Raw genomic sequence first — 27712 nt, 5'->3', positions numbered from 1 at the left:
ATGATACTAGCTTCTGGCGTTTGGGCTGTGCGATGATGAATCAGTCAGTAACGTTACTATTTTATATATCCTCTGTCTCTATTAAAAAATTTGTTTCTTTTGAAAAATATTTCCTTTTACAAAAATCCTTTTAAATTCCTCTCATAAGTAAATTAAACACCTTTTCCTTGTTTTGAGGGTTGTTTTTTTTTTGTTTTTATTAAATAAATTTCAAAAGAGTTTAGATGTAAAATAAACTGTTAAATAAATATCTCAACACCTTAATACCTTTTGTTTTAAAAAAGAATAATTTAAGGACAATAAAGTAAAATACATAAAACAACAATTAGAATAATATAAAAGATTAGTATATAGAAATATCTAAATACATATTTGCGCCTTAAAATATAGAAAACAAACAAAACAAAAATTGAAAAATTACAATATCTTTAATTACAGTGTATATTTAATATAATAGAAAAAAATAACAATTTGATTGCTATTTTAAAGGGAATATATTTATAATAACAAGCCAATTTTCATATTATAACTAATAATAAATTCAAATCTTAATAATAAAATAGTTCTGGGAAGTTGGTTTCATAAATCGGTTTCTCGGTATTCGATGAAGTATTTTGGGTAGTTTTGTTATCGATGGCCAATGAATTGAATAGATCATTCAAACGATTCTGTATGACATCGTGCTAAAATAAATTATTATTAGCTTAAAGATTTTGTTATAAAATTGTAAAAACAAATTTACCTTAGGTTCAGTGCGTTTCATAAGATCTTCAAAATCGCTTTCACGGAAAGTGCGCACAATTTGCAGTTGTTTTTCCTGTTGCTCACGCTTAACTGATTCAGAGGGTTCGGCCAAATAACGTTTCATAGCATCAACGGTATATTCAGGAGCCAAAGTTTTCTATTTTTAATATAAAAATTAATAAACAGTCTATTCATTAGCTATTATAATTTATCTCTTACCTTTGATACACCTGGTGAACTACTAATACTGTCAGCATCTGCATTGTAGGCCGTCAAATCGGCTGAACTATTTCTGTGTGTCATATTACTACTAACAGTCTCAACCCATGAGTGTCTATGGCCAGGATTATCCGCTTGATTGAGGGCATACGGTAGTCCCGTTTGTAAACGATTGAAATCCATGCCAGCATTTTGTAAACACTCAGCCAATGCCATTTTATCGATGGCCAACTGTGGTACATTCAAATTGTATTTACTCGATTTCTTTGGATCTAGTAGCGGTGGTAAGAAGTATGGGGCATCATGTTTACGATCCTCAATTATTTTCTGAGCATATTCGAGTAAATTGTTGATGCCGGTAACGCGAGCAGTTAGTGTTAGTAGAGCAATAGAAATGGAGTACAGTGAACACTTGTGTATGTCACTCAAACTTTCAGTGGTTACAGCAACTTGTTGTATACTGGAAATGTAGAGAAATGCATTTTATTAGATTGTAGTGAGCAAATATTTTGTGATCAGGTAATGGAAAACCAATAAAAGAATTTTAAAGTAATATGAAGAGGAAAACATTTGTATTAGTATCATTTAATGCTATAGATATTTGATAATAGTGATTGTATATCCAGATATGGCAAGATTAATATTTCTTACACATGTAGTTTACTCAAAGAAACTTTTAGTAGGGCAACAATAGTTATTAATGTTTCAAAGATCATCATAAAAAGTAAAAATAGCGTGGAGAGAAGAATTATGATGTGATTATCGAGGAATACAGGAAGTAAAATTGCATTATTTTTCATTAAATAAGTAATTTGCTTCTCATCACGTGTTGCTTTCTGAATATTTTTAACTAAACTATCCTATACGTAGGATTAACCAATTGAACCAATAATGTCTGGAGTAAACCTTCTAAAATAAGATACATTTTCAGTACGGATTTCTCAATTCAGATGATGTTAAACGGGTCTCTCCAATATTTGTATTAACTTTCATAAAAGCTTCTTTTAGATGTTACCTTACTGATTGTAGCACTAGATTTGTCCTTCATGACTTCTGCTAAATATTTATACAATTAAATTTCATATTCGTAATCAATGACTTTGAAAACTTGTAATTCTGTGTTTTTACAAGAATTTATGGACAAAATTCAGGATTCAGACCAAAATCAGTGGAGCAAAAATCGCCATAAATTCTAGCCAATTCAAAGTGTTCAAATTTTATTTCTTGTTTTTCTTTAAAATCATGTGAATTGACCAAATTTTTACATTCCGCTTATGAACAGCAATTTAAAATGCTTTCAGAAGACCTTGTTTTTGGACAACTAAATCTTAGATAAGGCTAAAGTAATGTGACGTTGGAGGATCAGAACGATGTAAAAAATGTCTGCACTATTAACCTTTATGTCAACAGCAGAACTGCTTTACGCACGTCAACATACGTTTTGTATGGTGAATGGCATGTCGTTAGCATAAAATTGCTAATATCTAACTCGTTTGTTGGAATTTCTGTATTATTTTTTTTTATTTTCTTAGAAATAGACAATTTTATTATAACCAGTTTTACCCTTACAGTAATTACATTATGTCAAAAATGCAAAGATAAAAAATGGGATTTTTTTAGTTTTTTAGCTATAATATCCACATCAGGAGCGGGGTTATCGGAACCCTTTACAAAATAAATAAGAACATATTTGGCCATCTAAAATAGGTTACTTTATTTTGATATCGACTACGCGATTTTAGAATTTTTGCCCTAAATTTGAATTTTACATAAAAATAGGCGTTATTTGAATGGACCTGGTATCCATAATCCTGGACCGTATCAAGAATTTTTACATTTATTTTCATTAAAAATATTTAGTGTAAAGTTACCTTTTCAAAAGGTATAAATTCCTAATATGTACATCTTCTTTGATATCTTAAAAAAAAATACGTTTTTCCCAAAAACTAGCAAAAAATCGCCTTTTTAATTTTTTTTAAATTCAATTACATTAACTTTGGAGTCAGTCACGATTTTTATTTGGAGAAAATCGGGATATATTTGGTCCCGCTGTTATCAAAAATGTGGAGTGGGGTGGTTAAAAACGTTGAAAAAATACTATACTTTTCAATTTTATCATTATATTTGCATTTGTATGCTGTTGACGTAAGGGTGAAACTTTGTAAATGGGCTTTATCTTCCAAATGTGTGATCCAATCCTAACCAAACTTGGGACAATTACGGAAAACAGTTTTGACTAGGATATCAAGAAATTTCAAGTCGATGCGAATATCCAATTTAGAAATACAGCATTTTGAAAATCCAAAACATACCCAGATATGTTGCCGTTGACATAAGGGTTAATAATTCGGAAAACGTCTTTTTTGTCTCTTAAAAATAAAACTCCTGTTTTCAAACAATTGTTGTTACGCGTCACGAAAGTCGGTCGATTTTATCTAAACGATACAGGAAGCACGAGGTCACTACCCTGATCTTTTTGAAGATATACAAGTAAGAGAGCTAGTATATTCGACTGTGCCTAATCTTATATACCCTTAACCAAATTATACTTAAAAATATTTTTTTTAAATATTTTTAGGTAAAGAAAAGTAAAATTTTTTTTTCGAATTTTTCTTTTTAAAAACGTTTTTCCAATTTTTTTATTTTTTTGTTAAAATAATTTATAACAAAAAAAAAATTTTTTTGATGAAAAAAAATTCGGGTTAAAAAATATTTTTCCTTATTTTGACCCATTGTAGGTCCAACTTACTATAGCCTTATATACATCGTTGCAAAGGACTTTGAAATATCTATCATTAGATATCCATATTGTCTAAATTAATGACTTAGTAATCCAGATATAGATAAAAAATCGCGGTTTTCCTGGGTTTTTCCTTATATCTCAGCCATTTGTGGGCCGAGCCGGAAGAATTCCCGACATATTGATGTATCAATCATGTATGTAAGTTATTTAGGGGCTATGGAAAGTTGATTTCAACATACAGGTGGACAGACGAACATGGCTATAACGATCCAGAATATATATACTTTGCGGGGTCGCAAATTAAAAATTTAGAAATTACAAACGGAATGACAAACTTATATACATATGTATACCCTTGCCACTCATGGTGAAGGGTATAAAAAGATCAGGATTTGAAGATAAGTATGATGGCATATTCGAGTATACTGAGCATACTCTACCAATGTTATTCAATATTTATCTCGCCAAGCTTCCTGCACAACCCAAAGATGTCTCAATGGTGTCGTATATAAATAAGTACAACCGGTCAAGATGACGGCTGATCTACATGAGTAGAACAGTATGTTGTCGGTCAGGCAACATAACGTGTTGCTAACCAGATAGTTCCTGATGACATGTCACCAGCCTTGACACCCTAACAATCAGGTTCTGATTCAGGATCTCCTTTCTCAACACATCCGGATGGACTTCCAGCGCTATTCAAAACGTCATCCAATCCGAGGTCGACCGAGTGTCCATATCGAATGCGCAGAAAATAATGTATCATTAAAGCCCCTACAATCTCGGATAGTGAGAGCCACCTCATCAGGCAAACACAATCCATTTATGCACAGTTGAAAGCCAGTTGATGCAGTATACTTAACTGCCGCCGTGAATGGATTGTTCCCGGCAAATTGAACCTGTCTCCAAGGCCCTCACGATACTGTATATTTGCACAATTGCCTCAATAGGTCAACTAACCACCGCCAAAATAACCAATGGATAAGTCCGACTGTGGCGACAAACTTTCTCAAGCTCCTGTTACATTAATGGATCGATTATGGATGGCAACCAAACTTCAGTTGCGTGTATCCATGCTGATCTTTAACTACTTTTATAAGCGGAGAGTAAAAAACATGACAGCACTCATAGCTAGAAAAAAATTTCAAGTACTTTCGTTAGTAATCTCTGGCAAAATCTATAGCCATGAAGGATCCTGCAGGCCAACCCTCTTGCTGTAGCTATGCAGAGTCTTTCAAATATTCGTAAATTGTTGTGTTTTTGAGAAATAATAGAGAAATTCTCTCTTCGGATTAAACTATACATTTCTAAATTATTACTAAAACTACAAATGGACATATTTTAACACTTACCCCAAAATGAATAACAAAAACTCTTGAACAGTTTCACCGCACGCCATTTCGACAATAAGTAAAGCTGCCGTATTATAACTAGAAGATAACGGATCCACCTTATCGGACAGAGCCATGCTGTCGATTAAGGCCTGCATTATATTAGCACCATATTTATGAGTAAAAATAATATCCGAACGTGATGGTGGCTCCTGCGACAAGGCCGCATACGGTTTAATGCTAACCACGCTTAATACTTTTTCATTCTGATGACGATCCAAAAGAGCCTGGAATATTTGCATCACAATAATACGGGTGGGATCATGAGGATTGCGAGCCATTTTTAGTAGCGGTTGCAAGAAACTTGCGGGGAAAGCCTTTTCAAACGACACCGTACTGTATTGAGTACCAACTTTGAGCAGAGATTTCAATAGAATATTCTGTAACATTTGATCGCCTTTGCTTTTCTTCGAGAGATCCGGCACAGTGTTCATGATGAAGAGCATAATTTCAATTTTCTGATAGTCCGGATGATGATTGGCAAATTCACCCAGTGCATTGATGAGAGCCTCTTGATATTGTGATTCTTCGGGTGTAATTTCAGAAGTGTTGCTAACACTGGTTCTTAGATGTGTAAGTAAGTTGTTGATAATATCCAGAGCGGATGGACCTACACTCTCGCCGGCAGCTATGGCTATGATCTTTGAGAGTACTACAGCCAAAGAAGTGCGAGTTTTTGGAGAAGATTTGAAATTATTATCTAAATGTTGCATGAGTGTCTCCACCACAGTGTAGGAATACTGAGGTTGTATAGAAATCATAACAATGCGAAAAGTGTGAATGGCAAAAGTGTTGGGTACCCATAACTCGTGGCGATCCAAGTGACTGGAAATAAATAGAGAGAAATAAAATAAAAAATATTAAATTTTTGTTAAATGAAGGAAACTTACGTTAGTAAAGGTTTTAAAACACTTCTAATATGACCAAACGAGGCACGACCCACCAACTCACGTAGAACTTCTTCAGCCAGTACTGGCGGTGTAACCGTGGTTGCATCTTCCACTGGAGTTAAATCACCAGACTACAGAAATATTGAAGGATTTATTAGTATTAAATCTTACATACATAGATAAATTTAAATTATAATGGAGTTTTTTAAAAACCAATTGAATTTTATAATTTATCAATTGTATTTTACTTTTTTTTTGTCTTATTCAATATAAATAATTGGAAAAATTAGTGCAGTTTTTGAAAATAAAGGAAAAAGAGTTAGTAAGTAAACTTAATTCAAATAAAATTGTGTTTAGTTATTGCAACAGTATTATAATATAAATAAAATTACCGCCAACATATTTTTCTTCAAAAACATAACGTTAACGCCGAACTTAAACAATTCTCAGTGTTATTTTGTAAAATAATACATATTTTGGATTATTGTCAAAGTGTAGTTTTTTTTCAAAGTGTACAAAGTGTAGGCACATTAAATAAAATTGCAAAAAAGTATACGAAAAAAATATAAAAAAAAATACAAAAATAAAATACAATAAATATTTAATTCAGTCAGAGTTTTTTTTATGTAGTTGTTATTGTTTCTAAACAAATGACAGACGACAGACACTACATGTCATTTGAATACAATGAATGTATGTCAGTCAGTCAGTCAGTCATCATTTTCTATGTGTGGTCTCTTATTAAAGAGACATTTAGTGCAATTCTCACCTGCATATTAAATAATAATGATGGTACGATTTTCTCCATATGCTGTTTTTCCCAAATATTCTCCACTAAATCATCGGAGACAGTTTTACGTATCACACCTTGTAGTCCTTTAATGCCAGCCAAACGTATGCTATCACGCAGCTCGATGTTATCATTGTTGCCATGACACATGGAGGAAAATTTCGAAATGAAAAAATCATAGCGTCGATGATAGGAAGGAGTGTCCTCATTAATGTTGGCAAATTTCACAAACTGCAAAGATGGCAAAACGGAAAGACACATAAAAAACAATTATAAATATACAATGTAATAAAAAAGCAAAAAAATAAAAGAAAAAAAATGGGAGAGACATTGGGAACTTAAGTAAATATGCTGTTGGCCAGTGAAAGTATTAAGGTCAGGGTAAAACACACAAAATTAAAATAAAAAAAGAAATACTAAATTATGATGGAAGGATAATACATTTCTATGTTTATGTCCTGTTGTTGTAGACAACATGCAAAATTAGTTTTTTTATGCCCCTCTTAAGTCACAACAAATTAAACTAATTTTATTTTTCCTTTTCTGAGGAAGGCAATTAAAATAAAATGTTTTTAGCTGCAGCATTGGAGTGTTATAACTGAGTTTTGTTATTTCAGTTAAAGAAATAAATTTTTTCTTTGGAGTTTGCTGCACGCTTTACAGAAATCGTGCTCGTACTCGAGATTTTAATATAATTGGGGTTTTCTGACCATTCTGACTAATGGTGGAACAGATCAATTCTTAATTTAAAAAGAGAGTATTTTAAAATATTTTCCTGACTAAACACTTTCAGATAATTTAATATATTTGCTAGGTGAGGTTAAACTATAAAGTACTTTGCAGACCTTGGAATTAGTTCCATTTGTTGACAAAAGGGTTAATTACAAAAAGAACAAACACTATTAATCACCAACCTTAAAGGCCAATCGGGCTAATTGGGGCATATGTCCTTTATTTTCATTGTCTGGTCAACGAATAGCAATTGAACCAACGCTCGAGGTTTCATGACCGCAACATTCTGGAGTGCTATCCAAACAAGCAGTACTCATCGTCCCTTCTTCACAAGGAACTTCTCCTTTGTCACATTAAGAAAATGCCTCATTATGTGGAAGTTGCCAAAATATTTTCACTCACACTTTACCAGACTAAACTCTTTTCTAAACTCTAAGAGCTAGTTTCTTACTTGTCAGTTAAACTCAGCTTAACACGCTGTTATATTAAACCAGAAACATATTTTGCCGGAATTTAACCAACGATTGTGTTTCTCAGTAGTGGATTAATTTTGTTAGCATTGCCATACTTTTCAGTCAAATCACATGTTTATTCTTCAAATTTGTTCATATAAATATGGCAATACTATACATTTTATAAGAAAAAGCAACCGCGTTACATAACTTTTTTTGTAAATTTTAACTTTCTAAAAGAAAAAGCGACATAAAAGTATATAAAATGTATATTAAAAATTATATTGATGTTAATAAAGCAAATAAAAACAAAGAGCTGCTGTGCTGAATTGTTTATTTTATTTTCCATCTGTTTGTGCTTTGGCATTTTATACTTAGGTTTAACTCACCAATGATGCTCAGTTAAACCTAGATTATATAGCATATAAACAATAAGTGAGAAACACAATTTTTAGTTTAATTTAGGTTTAAGCGAAGAATGTAGATTATCTCTATCCCAGAAACTAGCTCTAAACCGGTTAACCGGTTTCAATGAAATATATTTTCTAAAGCTCGTTCAAACATATTTATAAAAAAAACTCTTATCATTTTTAAAAATATTGATTTATTTATTTTATTTCCTATTTGCGTCCACAAATAAAAATAAATTTAAGTAGACCTTTTTCATATTCAATAAAAATTTAATATAAACCGGTTAACCGTTTTTTTAAAAGACAATAATCAGAACCGGTTTTTTCAAAAACGCATTTTTTCGGTTAAAACGGAAACCGGTTTTTCAAATTTGCCGGTTTTTTGGACACTCTTGTTGAGTCCTTAAGCAAACCAATTAGTCGCAAGAACAAATTCATTTATCCTTCTGATGTCCATTCCTAACAGGTTTGTCAGGTCGTTCAATAAAGGACAGAATCTAAGATCCGCTGAGCCGGACAGTGACTGAGGAGGTGTTCAACCATCTCTTCCTCGTTATGACAACTTATACAGAAAAATCGTGAAATGGAAGATTCTATCTCCTGGCGTGCTATCCAAACTGCTCTACGACAATTTTATTCTGATCATATTGCCCTTGTAGTCTCTGTGAACGACCCTGACCGTGCATAAACGTTGAGTCTATCCAGAATAATACGCTTGAACCATGGAAGCGTTGCCCCGGCAAATCGATCCTTCTTTTTCAAAATATCCGCGAAATGATTACCTGGAACACCTTGGTACCCAGATATCCATTAGAGTCCAAGTGCGAATCAAGAAGACATCGATAGCAAACAAAATCTATATAGATTTTCTATAAAAAATGTATCGATACCATCAATTTATACAGAAAATTGTTCAGAAATGTAGGGATTCTTGAAAACTCTTGTGAATGTTGTCCAAAAATACGAGCTGCGATCGTGTAAATCTATATACTACTGAATGTTCTCCTAGTTCACTCGAATATTCTGTCTGACATCTCGAAGTAGATTTCAACTGTGTTATGTCGGAGTTTGGATGGCACCGAGATCATGGTTTTTGCAACAGGAAGCTGCAGTCGCCAATTTACCAATGTACGAATGAGTGAAGGTCACTCAGATAAAATTCATCTCTTTGTATTGTTGGGCAGTGATATTCTGGAAGTGTGTGGCGTGGTTGACAGTGTCAAGAGTCTTCGATAGTTAAAGTTCCACAACAATCGTTCTTGAATATATCTGCCTCTTTAGGCTCTAAAAGACTATAGATATAAAGGATGTTAAAGCTGAGCATTTTAAAGAATCATAGCATGTTCTTCGCACCGGAATTTACTGTCATCTCAGAAACCACTGCTGTTACAACAACGAGCTGCTGGTTAACTGGAATAGAAAGTTCACGAGTACCAACATCACGGATCGAGATATCGATCTGTATGATCGTGAGACTCTTCTCTGACATGTTAAGAGTCGTTGTTAGGTTCTCGACTCCCCCCGTTCCAAGGTATTAACACATCAGTCGGACCCAGTCGGGGTTCTCAAAGCATGCACATTCGAGAGACACCGTACTGCAGAGAACAAGCTAAACTCTAGAAACATATAGAGAGATGAGCGGACTTGTATCATCTACCCAATAAGGTCCTGATTTCTGGACAGTATTCTGCTGGACATTTGGCTATTGGAGGAGTCTAAAAAGCTCGAACACCCTATTCCATATTAGGATATAGCGTCAAGATCGAGTGAACACTGTGATGTAGATGACGAAAACGTGCGTGAACCTCACATCCTTAATCATTGGCTTGGAGAGACACCGTACTATAGACAACATCCTAAATTCTAGAAACATATAGAGATAGATGAGCAGACTTGTATCATCTACCCAATAAGGTCCTAATAAGGTTGAAGTTTTCGGCAGATAAAATCGATACTATGATTGTACAGGCGCAATGCTTTTTGAATGATTTGGATAAGGAACTAAACAACTACATGATGAGAGCACGTGCATGGTACGGATGACATTTCCCCGAATTGGGTAAGATTATAACTGATAAAATTGCCTTCGCTAAGACAATTAAACTGGGCGATACTAGAGTCAATATGGCGACGACTGATTTGTCAGACATTTTACCCGAAGAAGTTGAGGAGAAATTAAAGGAAGCTGCTGAAATTTCCATGGGTACTGAAATCTCTGAAGAAGATATGAATATTCAATGTTTGTGTGATGAAATTTTATCCATTAATGATTACCGAACACATTTGTATGACTACCTCAAGACTCGTATGATGGCCATGGCACCAAACCTAACAGTTTTGGTTGGAGAAACAGTTGGAGCGCGGCTAATAGCACATGCTGGCTTCTTGATAAATCTCGCCAAACATCCCTCATCTACTGTACAAATTCTCGGTGCTGAAAAGGCTTTGTTCCGTGCGCTAAAGACCAAGAAAGACACACCTAAGTATGGTTTAATCTTCTTGGATTCCTTAGAATCCAACACAACTGAACTTTAGGTTATCTAACACCAATCGATGGTGTGAGCGGCAACGGTTGTTGCTGGATTAGATGATGGATTGGTGATTGCGGTGTGGAGGGTGAATTTGTCGATGATGTCATGAACATTACGTTTACATGGACATCATCTCAAATAAGAATTGTATTGACATGTAAGCCAGTCGGTTCTTGTACACTATGTAGATCCATGGTGCGGAGAATGGGATAGTAGAATGCCGACCAATATTTCTCACTATGATTCATGATCAGTTTTAGCTTAATAGGCAGTTTAGAGATGCTGCACAAAAATTGAGTTATATAAATAAATTTTAAAAACTTATGGTTCATTTTTATATTTTGGCTTGATTTCAATTAACTATGGCCCATAATCATAGTCAAACACTAAAGTCGGTTCTTTTTAAAAACAACTTTAAAATAAAAACCTGCTTTTTATTAATTTGCTACCATAGTCAAAATTAAAGTATGTTTTAAATTGAACCGACTTTAACTGGGTGCCACCGCAAATGTAGAAAATGTTTTCATACAATATACAACAAAAAACCAACAAGTGGCAACACTGAACAGCTGACATACAAAATTAAAAAAATCCAAAAAACGTAAACAATAAAAGTAACCGGGACATCTAAAGAAAGAAAGTTGTTTGTTGTGGAAAAGTGGAAAAGATAAGATTAATATCATAATTACGATATTTTGGTACTAATTTTATTGATAACTGTTCAATAATTGCAAAATCTCTACCAATATTTTGTAACTTAAACATTTTTTACTTTGTGACGAACTTTTTTACTCGGCGAAGAACAGCTGATGCTGTTCTTAAACGAGTTAAAAACAACTCCAGCTAGTTTTATATTTAGAGTCGACTTCAGCGTCAGAAGTATACTTTAACTTGTCTATGATAGACCTAAAGTCCACTCTTAAGTAAAGTCGAGTTTAATTCTCTTAAAATGTACTTTATTTTTGACTGATTATGGGCCTATATTTTTATTTAGTTATAGTGAGGGTATTCATTTCAAAAAAATGTAAAAATTACACTCTGATTTTTTACATTTTTACACAACAAAAACATGAACAAAATTCCACAAAAAAAAACTTTTTTATTTATTTCTTGTGTTTGTTGAGTAAAAGTGTAAAAAAATCAGAGTGTAATTTTCCATTTTTTTGAAATGAATAACCTTAGCATTTTACTTTAAAGTTTTACTAAAGTACAATTCAAGTTATGTTATTTACTTAATCAAATATTATTTATTTCTGATTACCGAAACATGTTGCTAAACAAACAATTTTTGCTCGTGCCGATTAAAAAAATATCTAGACACCGATAAATACTGAAGGTCAGCGGAATCAAATTATTGTACTACTAACACACAAAACACACACTTCAATCGAAAATCCATCATTGTCATGTAATGATATCATAATGACAAATAATTTATTTTTCTGATAAAAAAAAATAATACAAAACAATTTACAAAAATAGGAATTTAAAAGAAATAGTAACTCAAGCAACAAGAATTTCTTACTCTACTCTCTGTCATATAAATAAATTGGTTGACTTTGAATATTAGAACTAAACCAATAAATCATACATACTCGTATATATGTATGTATATCGTTCCAAATTTAAAATCACCTTTTGGCAAGAAACATAAAGATAAGCCAACTCTAAAGTCTTTGAAAAAAGTAAGTGAGCAACGATTGTGTTGCTTGGGTATCTTCAGTTTTATCAACAATTTAATCATGTATTTATTTAATGTTGTTATTGTTATAACTTTTCTAAGATATCACCACAAGAGTAATAAGACAGTTAACACAAGTTTTTACAATATATATCGCGAAATTCCATTTATTTAGTGGAAATTGACGGAAATCTAAGTATTTGCCCTCGATTGCCTTATATTCGTGTACAATTCCAGCCATAGAGGTGTTTTAAAATATCTCGAATATTTTTAAAGACTGTTCTTACTAACATACATCAATGGATCGAAGGCTAAGGGTATTTTTTGAGGTAGTTAACAATGTTATTTGTTATTGTAATTGTCTAGTGGTTGGTGCTAGTCAGGTTAACGAATTGCAATTTAGGGTTCATGACAACAAATTTCTTTGTCATATTAAGAAAATGTCTCTTTGTTTAGAAGTTGCCAAAATGGGTCTAAAATTAAAGATTTTAGTTTTAGACCAATACTTTCTTTTGTCACGTTTTTTCTCATCCTAATAAATTGACCTATCCTAACATACCTACTTGTTTTGCAATTACAAAGTATACATAGCGACTATAACTGGACAATGTAGGTTCTGGTTGCTTGCAAATATACCTAAAATGATCTACAAGGCTTTCACAATGACTGTTCCTGCATTGGAGTGTAGCCGACGACGATATAGAATGCGTCGATCGTTCTTCAATGATCTTAGATTTATCTACGATCGATTGGATTAAAGGAAAACATGTTTTTTATCGGCGAAATAATCGCATGCTTCAATCACATCTATCATTAATTTGGTCATCTAATTCTAACTGGATAATTGCCAAATCAGATTCCCTTTCCTATCTCTTTCATTGAGTATGTAGCGCCGAATTTCATCATTCCGTACATCAGTTGTTTGTGGTTTGTCTTTTAAATGGCCCCATAGAAAACAGTTCAGTGGCATTAAAACACAAGAACGAGGCTAGCTGGGAAATTCTTGTTACAACCAAATATCACTGACGTCAACAGTTGGTTGGTTTACGTGGTAGTTCACTACGTGCTAAAAATCAAGTAGAGTCGAAGGGATCCCGTTTTGATAAGACCACACCACTCGTCAGATGTAATGTCGTTTACATCGTAATGTAACTAAAATGTGTACAAAAAGTCGTGCTTGCTAGACCCAACCTGTAGCAGTGAGATATCTCAGTAGGTCATTGAGTTTTGACCCGGCTATCTCACCAAGGTTGTTCAATGTATAGTTGCCCATGAATTTATGTCTCTTGACACTCAGGGCTGGGCATTCGCAGAGAGGTGGAAAACTGTTTCCTCTTTTTTCCTATCCTTACAACTACGACAATGGTCGTTAAAAGGGAGTTCCAGGCGATTAGCGTGCTTGCCTAGCGTCCAGTGTCCCGTTAATACTGCCAGCAACCTTGATATATACTTTCTATTCCGGGTTATCAATTGCATAGTACGTTTCTCGTGTCTAAATTACGCCATCTATACTCAGCCTTTGTAAGAAAATGTCTGAAGATGATGCCTTTGATAGTCCCCAGTGGAATTGCTACTGAGACCGCATTGGAGATATCTAAGGCAGATCACATTCTGGCCAGTTCGTCTGCCTGTTCATTACCGTAGTGGTCCCTGTGTAAAACCAAAGTAATGTCAGATAGACGACCTAGCCTTGACAGAGAATTCCTGCATTGTCTAACTAGTGAAGATGAAATTGTGTAGGCAGAGAAGTACCGCCTGACTGTCGTCAAATATATCGATATTGTCGCGGGTATTATGATCATGTAGTGTATTACAAGCTGCCATGATTGCAAAAATTTCCGCCTGGAAAACACTACACTCATTCGGAAGACGATACGAGATCAGTAGTTTATTTACATATCCGCATATATCACATATCAACAGTAGTTTGTTTACATATCCGCACAATTGAAAATGAGCATTATTACTTAACAAATTCCCCGTTTTTTCTATAAGAAGCATAGGACTGGATAAATGCATTTCATTCTGATATATTTAGTAGCGTTCATGATTTATCTATGGCTACAAGACTCAGGAATTGAACGGATTAAGATTTGTTCAAATCGATATTTAACATTATCTCCATATTGTGTTAAGTTGTCCAAAGGATTGTCTGGGCTTTTGATTACATCGTCAGTGGAATCTCCACTTGCTGCTAACAAGTAAAGGAACATGTTAACTTCTTCTTCAGTTTATAAAAAAACTCAATTTATAAACGTCAATTCTTGATACATATTTCTATATTTGACAGCGAATTTACTTCATAACCTCAAATTTGCCCATACTTTATGGAATGGAAAAATTAAAAAAAATTTATTTTCGGAATGAAGTCGAACATAAAATGGTGATGAATTTTTATGTGTTTTTAATGACTTTAATTAAAGTGCATATAATAATAAATTATAATAAACATTTCTTTAAAGACTTGTTGAATAAATTACCCAAGATATTATTTAATAACAGTTACTGTAAATAAATGAATTTATAAAACTAAAACTGGCCAATAAATAGTTATTGTTGGCATTAAAGCTATTTACATATGCATATTTAGCGTAAAACATGTTTAATCATGCTCACACATAAAATAGTTCATAGCAAACAATTTCTAAACAATTTGTCTTTAGGGAAATGATGTTTAGGTTTTATTTGTGGTTGGAAAATGTGGACATTTTCAAGGAAATAACCTAAATTTACAGTACGTATGGATGTACTTAAAATACACATGTATTTAAATACATGTCAAATAACAAGGAAATAATGGTTTAAATACCGAAAAAAAAAGTTCCCTGAGGCTTAAGTAACACATGCAAATTAGATGTTTTAAAAAATACAGCGATAATTTTTCATGGACAATCATTTTATCAGTAAGTTTGCTATGCTTTAAAGCCCTAAAGGAATTCATTTTAAATGTTTGTTTCCTTGAAATGTGTAGATATTAAAAAAGAGAATTAAATAAGAGAAATTTAAAAATTTTATAATAATTTCGTTGGAAAGTTGCTCACTTGAAATAAAAACTGGAAATTGTTATTTTTGAAAAACAATAACTAATCTAGTATGTATGATGAACGTTATTTTTATTTATTAGAAAATGTGCAAACTATTGCATGGTCCAATGTTTTCTGACTTCTTTTTGTGGTATGTCTTACATACGATATCTGACAGCACATACGATTGCTGACAACACAATTATTGCTAAAATCTAGTTTGTTGTTGTTGTAGTTGTAGGAGCGGCGATTGCAGAGTTGACAGCCCTTGGCCGAGTGAACTCGGGTCATTCCGGTGCGTAGAACCGGCTGTCGTGGTAATAAATCTAGTTTGTCTTGGCCAACGGTTCTAATGTTTTCCCAATTTACTTTAAATCTATAATTTTAGACCAACATTTGAACACACTGAGACGTATGACGGCTTGAGGTCTTTCGATTGTTACGGTTTTATCTCATAATACCGGATAAATTTTGATCCAAAGTACAGTGAACAAAATATAACAACTCTTTACTTATTCAAATTTAAACACCAGTTTAAACAGTATTTCTAGCATGATCTAGCAGAGACACTCAAGAATGTTTCGTCATACTCCGCAACAATGTTGATAACACAGTGCTAGCAACATTGTTTATAAGTAGAAGTCTCCACTGATGGTAATGTTGATAAACCTGATGAATGTTGAAACCAGACGTTAAAACCAAATTGATAAATGCAATTTAGTAACAATATTCAATGTTAAAAAAATTGAACAGTTTTAAAGATGATCTAGCCTAAAGTGGCTATGCTAAATTGGTCCAAAATATTGTTGAACTTATGTGGTTTTTTTTAGTATTTTCTTTAAGCACTCTTCCCGGTATATTGATGTCTCAATTGTGCCAGTAATAATGAAAATAAATCTTATTTTTTCCTTAAAATCTTTAAATAATAAATTAACAAGTGAATTGATTATAGTTGCTACCTTATGACTTATAGTTTATTGAACTCATATTATCATAGTAATTAAGTATTTTAAGAAAACTTTACTATTAATATGAAGTACTAAGTATTTGTTTAATTAATACCGGCCGTACTGATAAGCATGTTGTGATTTAAACAAATATGTATGTAATTAAAAATAAGATGTTCATCATACGATTCGTTATTTTTACTTATAGCTAATATTCCACTGATATGTCGACAGAAAAAGTGAATAATTAATTTATCATTAAGAGATGTTGAGCAATAAATGTGGGGACTTTTGAATACAATCAAAAATGCCTGTGTTTATTACGATTTATTTTGCAATTGTTCCACTGTGCACGGTTTTTAGAAACATTAAATCATTAGCTTATTTAAGAATTAACAATATTTCTGTTTGGTTGCTAGATACAAACCAAACATATTTTTTATTTTCATTGGCATTTTTTTAAGTGTAAATAAACTACTCAGGTCAACCTGATAAATTGATTGACCTTAATCAATTAAAACAAAAATAATAATAATTATAATATTACAATAAATTAGAGAGTAGTGACATACAAACATATGTGCATATTCAGGGAGAGTCTTATGATAACAATTTTTCAAATTGCCTCAATAATGACTTCATATAATAACTGGAGGTATAGTATGTTTTATAGATTTCTCAATAACCTCTTATTATTGCCCATCTGAATATTTACTTAATTCATCAATTAATAACTCTACGCTGAAGAAGTCTACTAGGTAGGTATTTCCTTTGTAGTCAGAGCTTTTAATTAATTAATTAAATTTAAGATTAATTCATTAAAATACGATGGTGGGTCAATAGTCCGCGACTTTTCGAATTTCCCAGCTTTTAACTGAAAGTGCAACACTGCTCCTGTCAACAGGTATATATCAGTTGACTGCTGTCAAAATTTGAACAAGCTGCGTCATTTAGTTTGTGTTTGACAGCCATTAATTGCAGTCTACCTCGTGATTTGAGGAGAAATTGGATGAAAGTGAATTTCATCTACGCACTAAGCATTATTTTTTGCGGAATAACAAAATCACTCACATAAAGGCTAAGCTTGATGAATACTATGAGAACACTGCACCATAAATTTCAATGGAAAAAAAGTGATTTCAGAATTTTGTTGTGGCCGTATAAGTCTGCTTTTACACAGGGCAAGTTTACTTGAAGCAAGTCTCGTCGATTCCCTTTTAAACTTGCTCGTCTGTTTACACACAGCAAGTCTGTGAGCAATTTTGTATGGCAAAACCTAATAGACGCCATATTGAAAATGAGAAAACAAAAGAAATTTGAAGAGACTTGCCAGTACAAGCAAGTGTGTACCCCTCTTCTTTCTTCTTGCCTCTCTCTCCTATAAACTCTAGACTTGCGCAAGAAAAATTGCCCTGTGTAAAAGCAGACTAAGCACGGAAGATGTTCTGGACACAGAATTGAAAAAATCACAATATGGTGTTGAACGATCGGAGATTGAAAGTGCAAGAGATTGTGAAAGCCATCTCACATGGAAAATGTGAAATCTTATCCCGGATTAGGAGTCGCCGTAGAACGTCCCTTAAATAGCCACCCTATTCCCTTAATGAAACCTAGTATGTTGGTCAGTTCGCAGCCAGCAACACTACCAAGTTCGTCCAGAAATCTATTTCCTAGCCATCTAAGTCTGTGACCCTGTAACCTTGGACAGTTGCACAATATGTGCTCTACTGTCGCTAGCTCCTCTGCATCCCCACACACTCTACAGAAGTCCTGTGTGCCATTATCCCATTTACCCTTAAAGGCTCCTATTGAGCAATGACCGGTTATCACTCCTACTAGAATCCTAAGATTATACCTGTCCAACTCTATCAACCTGTTTGTGTTCAGTTTTGGCCATAAGGCCCTGGACACTTTGCAATCCGATCTACTGCTCCAGGATTGGTTTGTATAGTTGCGGAATCTTTCATAAATTAACCTGTAGTAGTGACATATAGGTGGTTTAACCCCCCGTTCCCTAGTATCATGACCTAGATCAGAACCATGTCTAGCCAGTTCATCTGCTACCTCATTTCCCTGTATGTCACAGTGCCCTGGTACCCAATACAGTCTTACTGTGTAGTGCTCCTCTAGAGCTCTCCTACAGTCCTCCACTAAATTGGAGTGTATTAAATGACATTCCAAAGCCTTTAGTGCAGCCTGACTGTCCACATATATGGTCACTGCAGACTCTCTATTTACGTGTGCCTTTATCAACTCTGTGGCTTTCCAGATCGCGAAAATCTCTGCCTGGAAGACGCTACACTCGTTTGAGAGTCTATAAGAGCGCTTGATATTATTGTCGACCAATAATATCGGATCCAACCCACTCATCTCTAGTGGGGAATTCTACTGGGGGTGATGCCCCGAAGTTGATGGTCGCGATCTTATAATCAGAGATTCCAGATGGAATACTGTCCTGACCAATAAGACCTGCATCATACAGTATCTTGGTGTGACCTACCCTCAAGGGTTTTACCAGAAAAACCATGGAATGTAACACTCTTGAATTTACTGTATTACTTTGTACAATTCGAGCAGATTTTTCTCTTAATCATGCTCCGATATTTTGTGGCCACAATTGGCTAATGTTGACATCAGTGTAATTTGGTTTGGCACAGTCGGCCAAAAAATTCAGTTGTTGTATGACAAATTTCCGGGTCGCTTAATGTCAGTCAATTGGCTGCCTGGTTCTTGTGTTTTAACGCCGCTAGACTATTTGAAAGGCCGGGTTTACATGTACAAACCACAAACAACTAATGCTCTCAAAGATGAAATTCGGCGCTGCATTGAAAACATAAGGGAAAGTGCTAGAGGTAGAAATTTTACCGAAATTATTAATTCCTACCCATATTTCTATTAATAAAACTGAATTTGTAAAAAAGTGTGTGTTTTAAGAAAATTTACATCATAACCTCAAATTTGCCCACAAACTAAATTTGAGTGATGAAGATGTAATGGACTATTTACAATATTTTTTGAGGGTACAAACGAGTGTCTGGGACTTCTTGAATTTGGTACCAATTTCACTATTCAAAAGACCATTCCCAATAAGCGTTATTGCTTGAATTCAAGTTGAAAGCAAGTGCAATTCAAGCCTTGAACGCAGTGTAAAGCAATTGAATTATAGTTGTAATACAATTTATATCAATAAAATTCTTCATTAAAATGTCACATGTTTTTTATTTTAAAAATATTTAATTTTTTCAAATATTTTTCAAGTTGAAAAATTAATTATATTTGAATTCAACTAAAATTCCAACAAAATGTTCAAATGCATGAATTTTTAGGGCTTATTGGGTTCAACATAAAAATAAGTTTTTAATTAAATTTATATTTTTCTCTATTTCATTTTCAATTGAAAACATTTCATTTTAAATTGTTGTATATCGATCAAAAAATCCCAAATTCAATTGTTCTATTTTAAAATTGAAATAATAAATCTCATTTTCACTTGGTCTTTTCTGAAACTAAACTGTTAAATAATATTTTCAATTGTTCTAAATGAAAAATCTAATTTTCATTTGGTCTTTCTAAAATTTCATTTCCAATTGCACTTTTATGAAATTGAATTGGAAAAACTAATTTTCAAATGCCGTTTTCTGAATTCTAAGTTGAAAATCTCTCTTCCGTTTGTACTTTTTTGAATATGAAATAGAAAGTTCCATTTTAAATTGAATAAGATGTTGCTCAGTTAAACCTAGATTATAATGCAGATAATCTGTAACTGAAAAACAGCATTTATTGCGAATTTTTGACTTGTAGCTCAAATGCCAATTAATAATCAGATAAGTTAATCTAAAAATAAATATAATCCAAAGTTAATACACTATGATGTGTCACATTTTGTGACAAGAGAATTCAAAAGCAACATTTAAAGATTTATTTTAAAACAAAAACCCGCCCTTAAGGTTTAAGCTAAGGTTGACTAAATATATTTAATTTACATGCTAGAAACTAGCTCTCTCATACAAGTATATTAATCACTTATTTACGATCTAAAGTTTAATGAATCTCTATCAGATTTATACTAGTTGTTAAGACCTTTATAAAATAATACGAAACCTTAGACAACAAATTATTAAATCCTTCACTACGCCTTCCTCATTCTATTTCACAAAATATCTGGTAAAATATATTGATTTAAACGTTTCTCTATCACAAATTCCCTTGTAGTAGTGGCGATGAGACTATGCTTTTCAAGTATTAACACAATAAAGATTAAATTAATTAAATTCAATGGCAGGACAGTTAATTCAATTATGTATTGTATATTCTTAGTACATGGGCATTTCCCATTTTTTTTGTAAACCAACATGATGACACATAAGCACTTGTATATATTCAAATTGTAGATATTTGTTGCTGTTTTTAATTGAAAAATAAAACTTACCGAATTTGTGGCCAAAATTTGTAAATTTGGATTCGAGTCTTCAAGTAATTTTTGTACCATGCGCAAAAATGATTCCACAAACAAGTTTAGGGTGGTTTGAGCATGACAAGCTTGGAGTAATATATCCATGGCTTCCATGGCAATTTCCACAAATCTTGAAAAAAATAAATAAAAAACCAAACGATATAATACAATGAAAAGCAACCACAATAAAATGATAAATTAGTTGGCAAGTAAGTAGCACATGCCACAATAATGCACCACATTATAAACATGGAAAAATGAATAAAATTATAAAATGACAAAGATGATAATGATGATGATGATGGGTAATGGCAATTATTTATTAAAGGGCTACTAATAACTGCCAGTCAAACATAATTTTATTAAACAAGTAAGAACATTATTATTCTACCTATAATTATGAGTCATGTCAAGTTTATATTGAACTTACCTGTAACGTTTGCGATTTATATCCTTTGTTGCCTTCTGATACAAATATTCACCAATACGATCCAATTTATCGGGCGAACTGAGCGAATAAAAGGTTAACTTCTCCATATTCGATTTGACCAGGCCATCCTCGGGTATAGCGGGAAATATGTTGTCCACCAAACGCTTGTAGCGTGGTCTTAAGGCCGAGCAGCAGCCGCAACAACCTAACGGAATAAAACATGGTTGAAAACAACATGAACAGGCTGGACGCGATACAGAGGGGCGCGGTATTAAAAGGCGCATGCATCTATAGCTAAACATGCTTTAAGCCAAATTAATGCTAATTGTTTAGGTTTGAAAACAACGACAGTAGTCTCGCGGAATGCATTACATTTTTTGTCAACAAATTCTTATAAACTAAAACTCGAGGCAAGGTAACGCGACGCGTCTCTTTTCGATAATTTTTACTTTATTTATTTATAAATTCTATTTGTTGTGTTTATGCCGAGGAAGACGATTTAGTACTAAACAACCGTTAGCATTTCTAAAGTTATCGTAGTGGTTAGAAGATTTGCTTGACTTTTCTGTCCATGTGTGGTGTCGTTTTTGTTTTGAGACGACGACGACGAGAGTTAGCTGACTGTGCTGTATGAATGAATACAGCAGTAAATGAGTGTTTTCGCGATTGTGTTTATATATTCGGTTTCTTTTATTTTGTTTATTATTTTCATTCTATATTTTGCTGAGCTATTATTTTCATATACGACGAAAATTGTAACAAAACTTATAAACAAAATATGGTAGTAGAAATATAGAAACAAATCAATGTAGGGCTGGCTACCCAATTGCAGTCACCGTCCGTTTAAAGTTAGTTTTAAATTTTATTGTCGTAGTCAACGACGACATCGTTGTTATTTAACATGCAAACACTTTGAAACAGTCATTCACTTTTCTTTTGGTGGGAAGTTTTCCAAGGATAAGAATTAATAAAAAAAAACTTTTGTAAATATTAAATTTGGTGGCACATTTTTAAGGTTAAGGGACTTAAACAAAAAGTTTTGCATTAGAAATAAAAGTAATTTTTAACTCAATAATTAATCTTGTGTTTATCTTTTAAAAAAACAGTGTGATTATCTTGCAAATGTGACTGATAACTGCATATTGCAAATATTGTTATGTAGCTTTAGTTTGTCACAAGACAAATAAAATTAGCGCCTGAGGAATTTATCATACAGATTTATTTAAATTAAATAGATTAAATTTTTGCAACCATTTAAAATAACTTGATGATAATAAAACCAAGAGACCAAATGTTAAATTTTAATTAAACAAATTTAGGGAGCTATGATTGGATTTAGAAAAAAATTACATTTAATGAATGCCTGTCGTTGAAATGTTTCCATTTATTTCTTCCCATATACAGTGAGTGACAATACCATGTAAACTTTTTTGAAAACTATATTCCTATATTCCATATAAGTTTTCAAATATATGACCTTTTATCAAATATACATGTTGCACTTGATCAACAAGAGGGTAATAACAAGGATTCCTAATTTCCCGGATTGTTTTCATTCCCGGGAGGAAATTAAAAAATGGTTTCATTACCGGGAATTTTTTAATACTAAATTAAACCATAAAATTTTTTTCGAATAAATTGACTTATAATTGTTTTTAAGATTTTAAAAGAAGTATAAAATAACTATATTTGATTGTACAATGTTGGTCCAGCCTTTATAAGGGTTTCTAATTTAATAGTGGCATTTTATCGTTATTGCCACAGTCGTAGTTTTAATCAGTATAAAATCAATAAATTCTTTGTTTAATTAAAAAACTTAAGAATTTCGATTTAAATCTACAAAACATGAATAGTCAGAGACATTTTTCATATCTGATTGTAGATAAACAAATTTGAACTACTCTAAATATGAATAATATTCATTGAAAATCCCTAAAAGTTGTAATGTTACGCATCTTAATTCCTTTAAGAGCATAAACTTTAAATTATATTCATTCTTAATAACCAAATTTTTCTGCTGTGGCTTGAGTTGAGTGAAAAAATTATTTCAACCATAATACTTCTTTGCCAACTGACTATCTGTTGCTAGAACCGAAAAAATCTATGGATTTAATAGAATGATTCAATTAGCAACAAATTTGGACATCGAAACGAATACGAAAATTGTAAGTTTTAGAAGAAAACTTATGAAGAAATTCCCGAAAATTCGCGACAAATATTTCCCGAAAATTACCGAAAAAATATTCCTGGGTAGGAACCTTAGTAATAACTCAAAATTTTTAAATTTTCAGTAGAGTTTAAAAACTGTTTGTGGTTACATTTTAAGAGAATTTGAAAATCCGAATACATCATAGTAAGCAAATTCCGCTTGAAAATATATTTATATAGTTTTTCTCTTAAATTGTTCAATTATTGCAAAAATTAATCAATTTTTTGAGTTAATACCATTTTTCTGAAAATATGAAAACAATTTTTTTCTAAAAATCCTCACATTTCGAATTAAAATCATAACCACCTGTCTATACATGATAAATTTTTATCATGATAAACGTCAAAATAAAAAATTATCAGGTATAGTCTCCATTGATTAGTATTATTGCTCCGTTATGACAAAATTGTTAGTGCTTTTGCTTAGACAACTTTGTCTTGACAACAAACGTCATTAATTGTTATGATAAATATTTGTCAAGTATAGACAGGGGGTTAAGTAAAACTAATTTTATCAACAAAATTTTATCAACTCAAATACAACCAAATTTAAATAAAACAATTTGATTATTTTTAATACGAATAAATGCTCAAATCATAATAACACCCTTTTTATGAAAATATATGATGCATTTCTATTTCAACTCAAAAAAATACCTTTTTCTTGATATAAAAGTAGTCACAAGAAAATGGTCTCAAATGTGGTCTTCGAGATGAAAGAGTAATCGGAATACGTCGAAAAATATTGATGTTGTAGTTAATTTCTTGCAAAAAGTGAAATTTCAAAAATTCTGAGTTAATACCCTCTTGTTGATCAAGTGCGATGTATATTTCTAACATAAATTAAAAGGTTTTCTATTAAAATATATTAAATTTTAGCGTTAAAGTTTGAACAAAAAATATTTATAGAATACTTCTTAGCATTGGCAAAACAATGGAAACTTTTAAACTTCTGCAAGATAGAAGAGTAAAATAACAAAAAAAAGAGTGCTATATTCGGCTGTGTCTAATCTTATATACCCTTCACAAAAGTATACTTTTAATAAATATTGAAAAATAATGATGGAGGAAAATGTTTAGTAAAAAAAATTTTGGATAAAAAATTTTTTTTTTAAAAAAAAATATTTGTGTACAAAATTTTCAGATAAAAAATATTTTTTATGAAAAAAAAATTCGGATAAAAAAATATGTTGGGTTTAAACAAACTTTTTGGTGAAAAAATAATGTTTAGTAAAAAATATGTTAAAAATCGAGGTATTAAATTTTTTAAAGCGGGGTTTTGCTTATATCTCAGTCATTTATGGGCAGATTTAGCAACCAAACCAAGACTATATCCGACTTATTGACGTATCAATCATGTTTGTAAGTTATTTGTAGGCTTCGGAGAGTTAATTTCAACAGAAGGAAGGCATATATAACCTTAATACTCATGGTGATTTCTATAATTGAGCGATTCACTCGTCGGCTTGTCTTAACCGACTCTTAAGGTAGGGTCACACATGACAAATATTTGATGAAAAAGGCGTAACCACTAAATAATATACATTTGAATGATTTTATTTATTTGAAAAATTTATTTTACTTAGGATGATTCAAAACAAAACCTTTAGTTTTATTTTATTTGATGCTGTTTGATCTTACAAAACACTTGTAAGAGTAAACACGTCAAATAAATTTGTGCTAAAAAAAGTGGTTACGCTTTTATAAGGGAAAGGCAAAATATTTCATAGAAGTCGATTAATTCTTTCTTTTAATGCATTGTATGTACCTAAGAAGTAGTGAATGGTATGAAAAGCTAATAATCGATTTTCGACTTTTCGATCAACCATTTTCATTTCGATTTTTACAGTCGATTAATCGAATCCAATAATCGATTTTTTTAATAATCGACCTGCATTTTTTGGGAACTATAGCAAATGACCCATATACGCTATAATTACGGATTAAAATCATATTTTGGAAGAGTATTATAACTCCTTTATGTTGAGGTGTTCATTTGATAAACCGTAAAGGCAAACATTTGACAACTATTTTATGAAAAAAATTTCGTAACACTTTTTATAAAAATTTCTTAAGGTTGAAAAAATTTCGCATAAAAAAATTAGGTCCTCCGTGAATATTTTCCGATGTCAGCTGAGATTAATGTATTGCAAATTTTAATGAAAGCAAAAAACGTAGACAATGCTAAAAATTCCGGAATTTTATTTCTATTTCGATTAATCGTTATCAAAAATTGATTTCAGCATAAAAATCGGAGTATATAATCGATCACGAAATAATCGTTTTTAGACCCTGAATCGTAATCGACTATAATCGTAATCGAATTACCATTCACTACTAAGAAGTAGTAATATGTATACAACGAAATTCTGAGTCACTAAAAGTCCCAGGCAGTTTTTGTAATAAGTAAATCTAGGTTTCCATTGTTTTTTCAATACCAGAATTTTATTAATTATTTTTGTTGTTAATATATTTAAATAAAATTATATATTAATGAAATACTAAAAATACAAATTTATTGAGATTTTTTTTTGAATTTTTAACTATTTATTGAATATTTGAAACTAATGGAAAAGGGCTAGTTTAGTTTCCGTAAGGAAAACACGTGATTCTGTTTATTTTATTAATTTGTTCGCCCGCTTCTGTCCATAATAGAAAATTCAAAATAGAAAAATTCGTTCGCTTATCAGAATCATTTGAATCGGTTATCAGAACCAAAAATATTTTCTCTGTGTCACAAAAATAGAAACATTTTTTCATTCGTCGACTGAATGAACTCGGGTCATTCAACTGGTTTAAATTTGTTTATATATATTCAGATTTGAAAAAGTTCTTCGAAAGTAATTAAAAATTATTTCAGATTTAACTTACTTTAACTTTTGACCTATTATTTGACAAATTTCATTAGTTTTTGACTACATTTAGAAAAACGTCCGGAAAATTAGGAACCCTAATTACAACAGAGAGGACCTGGCTCATGTCTTATTAATAACACATATTTTGCATTGCATTAACACTTTCTGATTCACAGGATCGTGAAATTGCTAATTTTAAAATAATTATGAGAATTTTTTAACATGTAACTTCGAATGTGGAAATATTTCTTGAATGTAGAGCATTTATATTTGATAGATTCTAATATCCAGTTTTCATTATACAATATTTGAAAGATCATTCCATATGAGTTTATCAATAGTATGGAATACATTAACTAAGGATTTGATATGTTTCATTATAATATTCGTCACATTTCTTAATAAAGTTTTATTAAGAAGTTATCTAATGAAATTAAAAGTTCTTCATGCTCTGCAGGTCCGACCAATTTCAAAAATGTTTTAAACAAATTATGCCCTAATGAATATTTTTTGTAAATCTTCCTAGTTAGTTAATTCGCAACCACTTGTCATGAATGATATTAATAGACACAGAATAAATTGGTTTAACAACCACTTGTTCTAAATATATTCCAGAGTTTGTTGACACACTTTAATTGGCGGACCTTCTTAATAAACAACAATAATTATGTCGTCATAAATTCACAAGCACACAACCCCAAACAAATAAACCACCAACAAAGAAAGGAGTATATAAATAAATATACACAGCAAATATACATAGTATAATTTATTTATGTATATTTTTCAACCACACTAACCACAATCTTTGTAATCTTATCAAAAATAAATATTTCTCTAGGAAAACACATTGAATATTTGATTATTATTAAACTATTTCCTTTTATTTAATTCATATGCAAATCTATTGCATTTATGCTATTCTATAAAACTTTAATCAGTTTTTCCATTAAAGGGAATTTGGTCACCACCCTTTGCATATTGCTTGTTGTTATTAAAATAATCGATTACACTTTTACAATTTAGATGAGTTTTATATTTTTTTTACTCTTACCCGACATTGTTGCTAAACTTTGAACTTAATAATTATGCGAACAATGTAAATAAGCAAAAACTACACTATTTATTTTAATAGTTTTTCAATAATTTCGTGATTAATCAAACACACTTCACTGGGAAAAAATGATGTTAATCATAAAACCACTAAAACAAC

General features: G+C 31.9%; 2 protein-coding genes across 3 annotated transcripts; one reads left to right on the top strand and one right to left on the bottom strand.

The window, feature by feature from the left end:
- Positions 1–409: 409 nt before the first annotated feature.
- stmA (Protein EFR3 homolog stmA) lies at positions 410–27712 on the bottom strand. 2 transcript variants are annotated; one of them, XM_065511622.1, is made up of 9 exons: positions 27554–27712; positions 21437–21641; positions 20983–21136; positions 6757–7008; positions 5988–6118; positions 5059–5922; positions 964–1423; positions 743–901; positions 410–683 (listed from the first exon to the last, which is right to left on the bottom strand). In XM_065511622.1, the coding sequence occupies exons 1-9, from the start codon at positions 27558–27560 to the stop codon at positions 549–551; spliced, it is 2367 nt and encodes a 788-aa protein (XP_065367694.1). In that variant the 5' UTR covers positions 27561–27712; the 3' UTR covers positions 410–548. The 2 variants fall into 2 exon arrangements, with proteins under 2 accessions (XP_065367694.1, XP_065367692.1); XM_065511620.1 differs by lacking the exon at positions 27554–27712 and having other exon boundaries at positions 21437–21855.
- LOC135959705 (nucleolar protein 58-like) lies at positions 9146–10906 on the top strand. The gene is given in 2 exon segments (XM_065510718.1): positions 9146–9192; positions 10297–10906. Coding segments are annotated over 2 exon segments (657 nt in total).

The sequence above is a fragment of the Calliphora vicina genome, chromosome 5, assembly GCF_958450345.1.
Source record: "Calliphora vicina chromosome 5, idCalVici1.1, whole genome shotgun sequence".
Taxonomy (NCBI): Eukaryota; Metazoa; Arthropoda; class Insecta; order Diptera; family Calliphoridae; genus Calliphora; species Calliphora vicina.
Note: the sequence above shows the minus strand (reverse complement) of the source record. Positions and strands in the feature narration are given on the sequence as shown.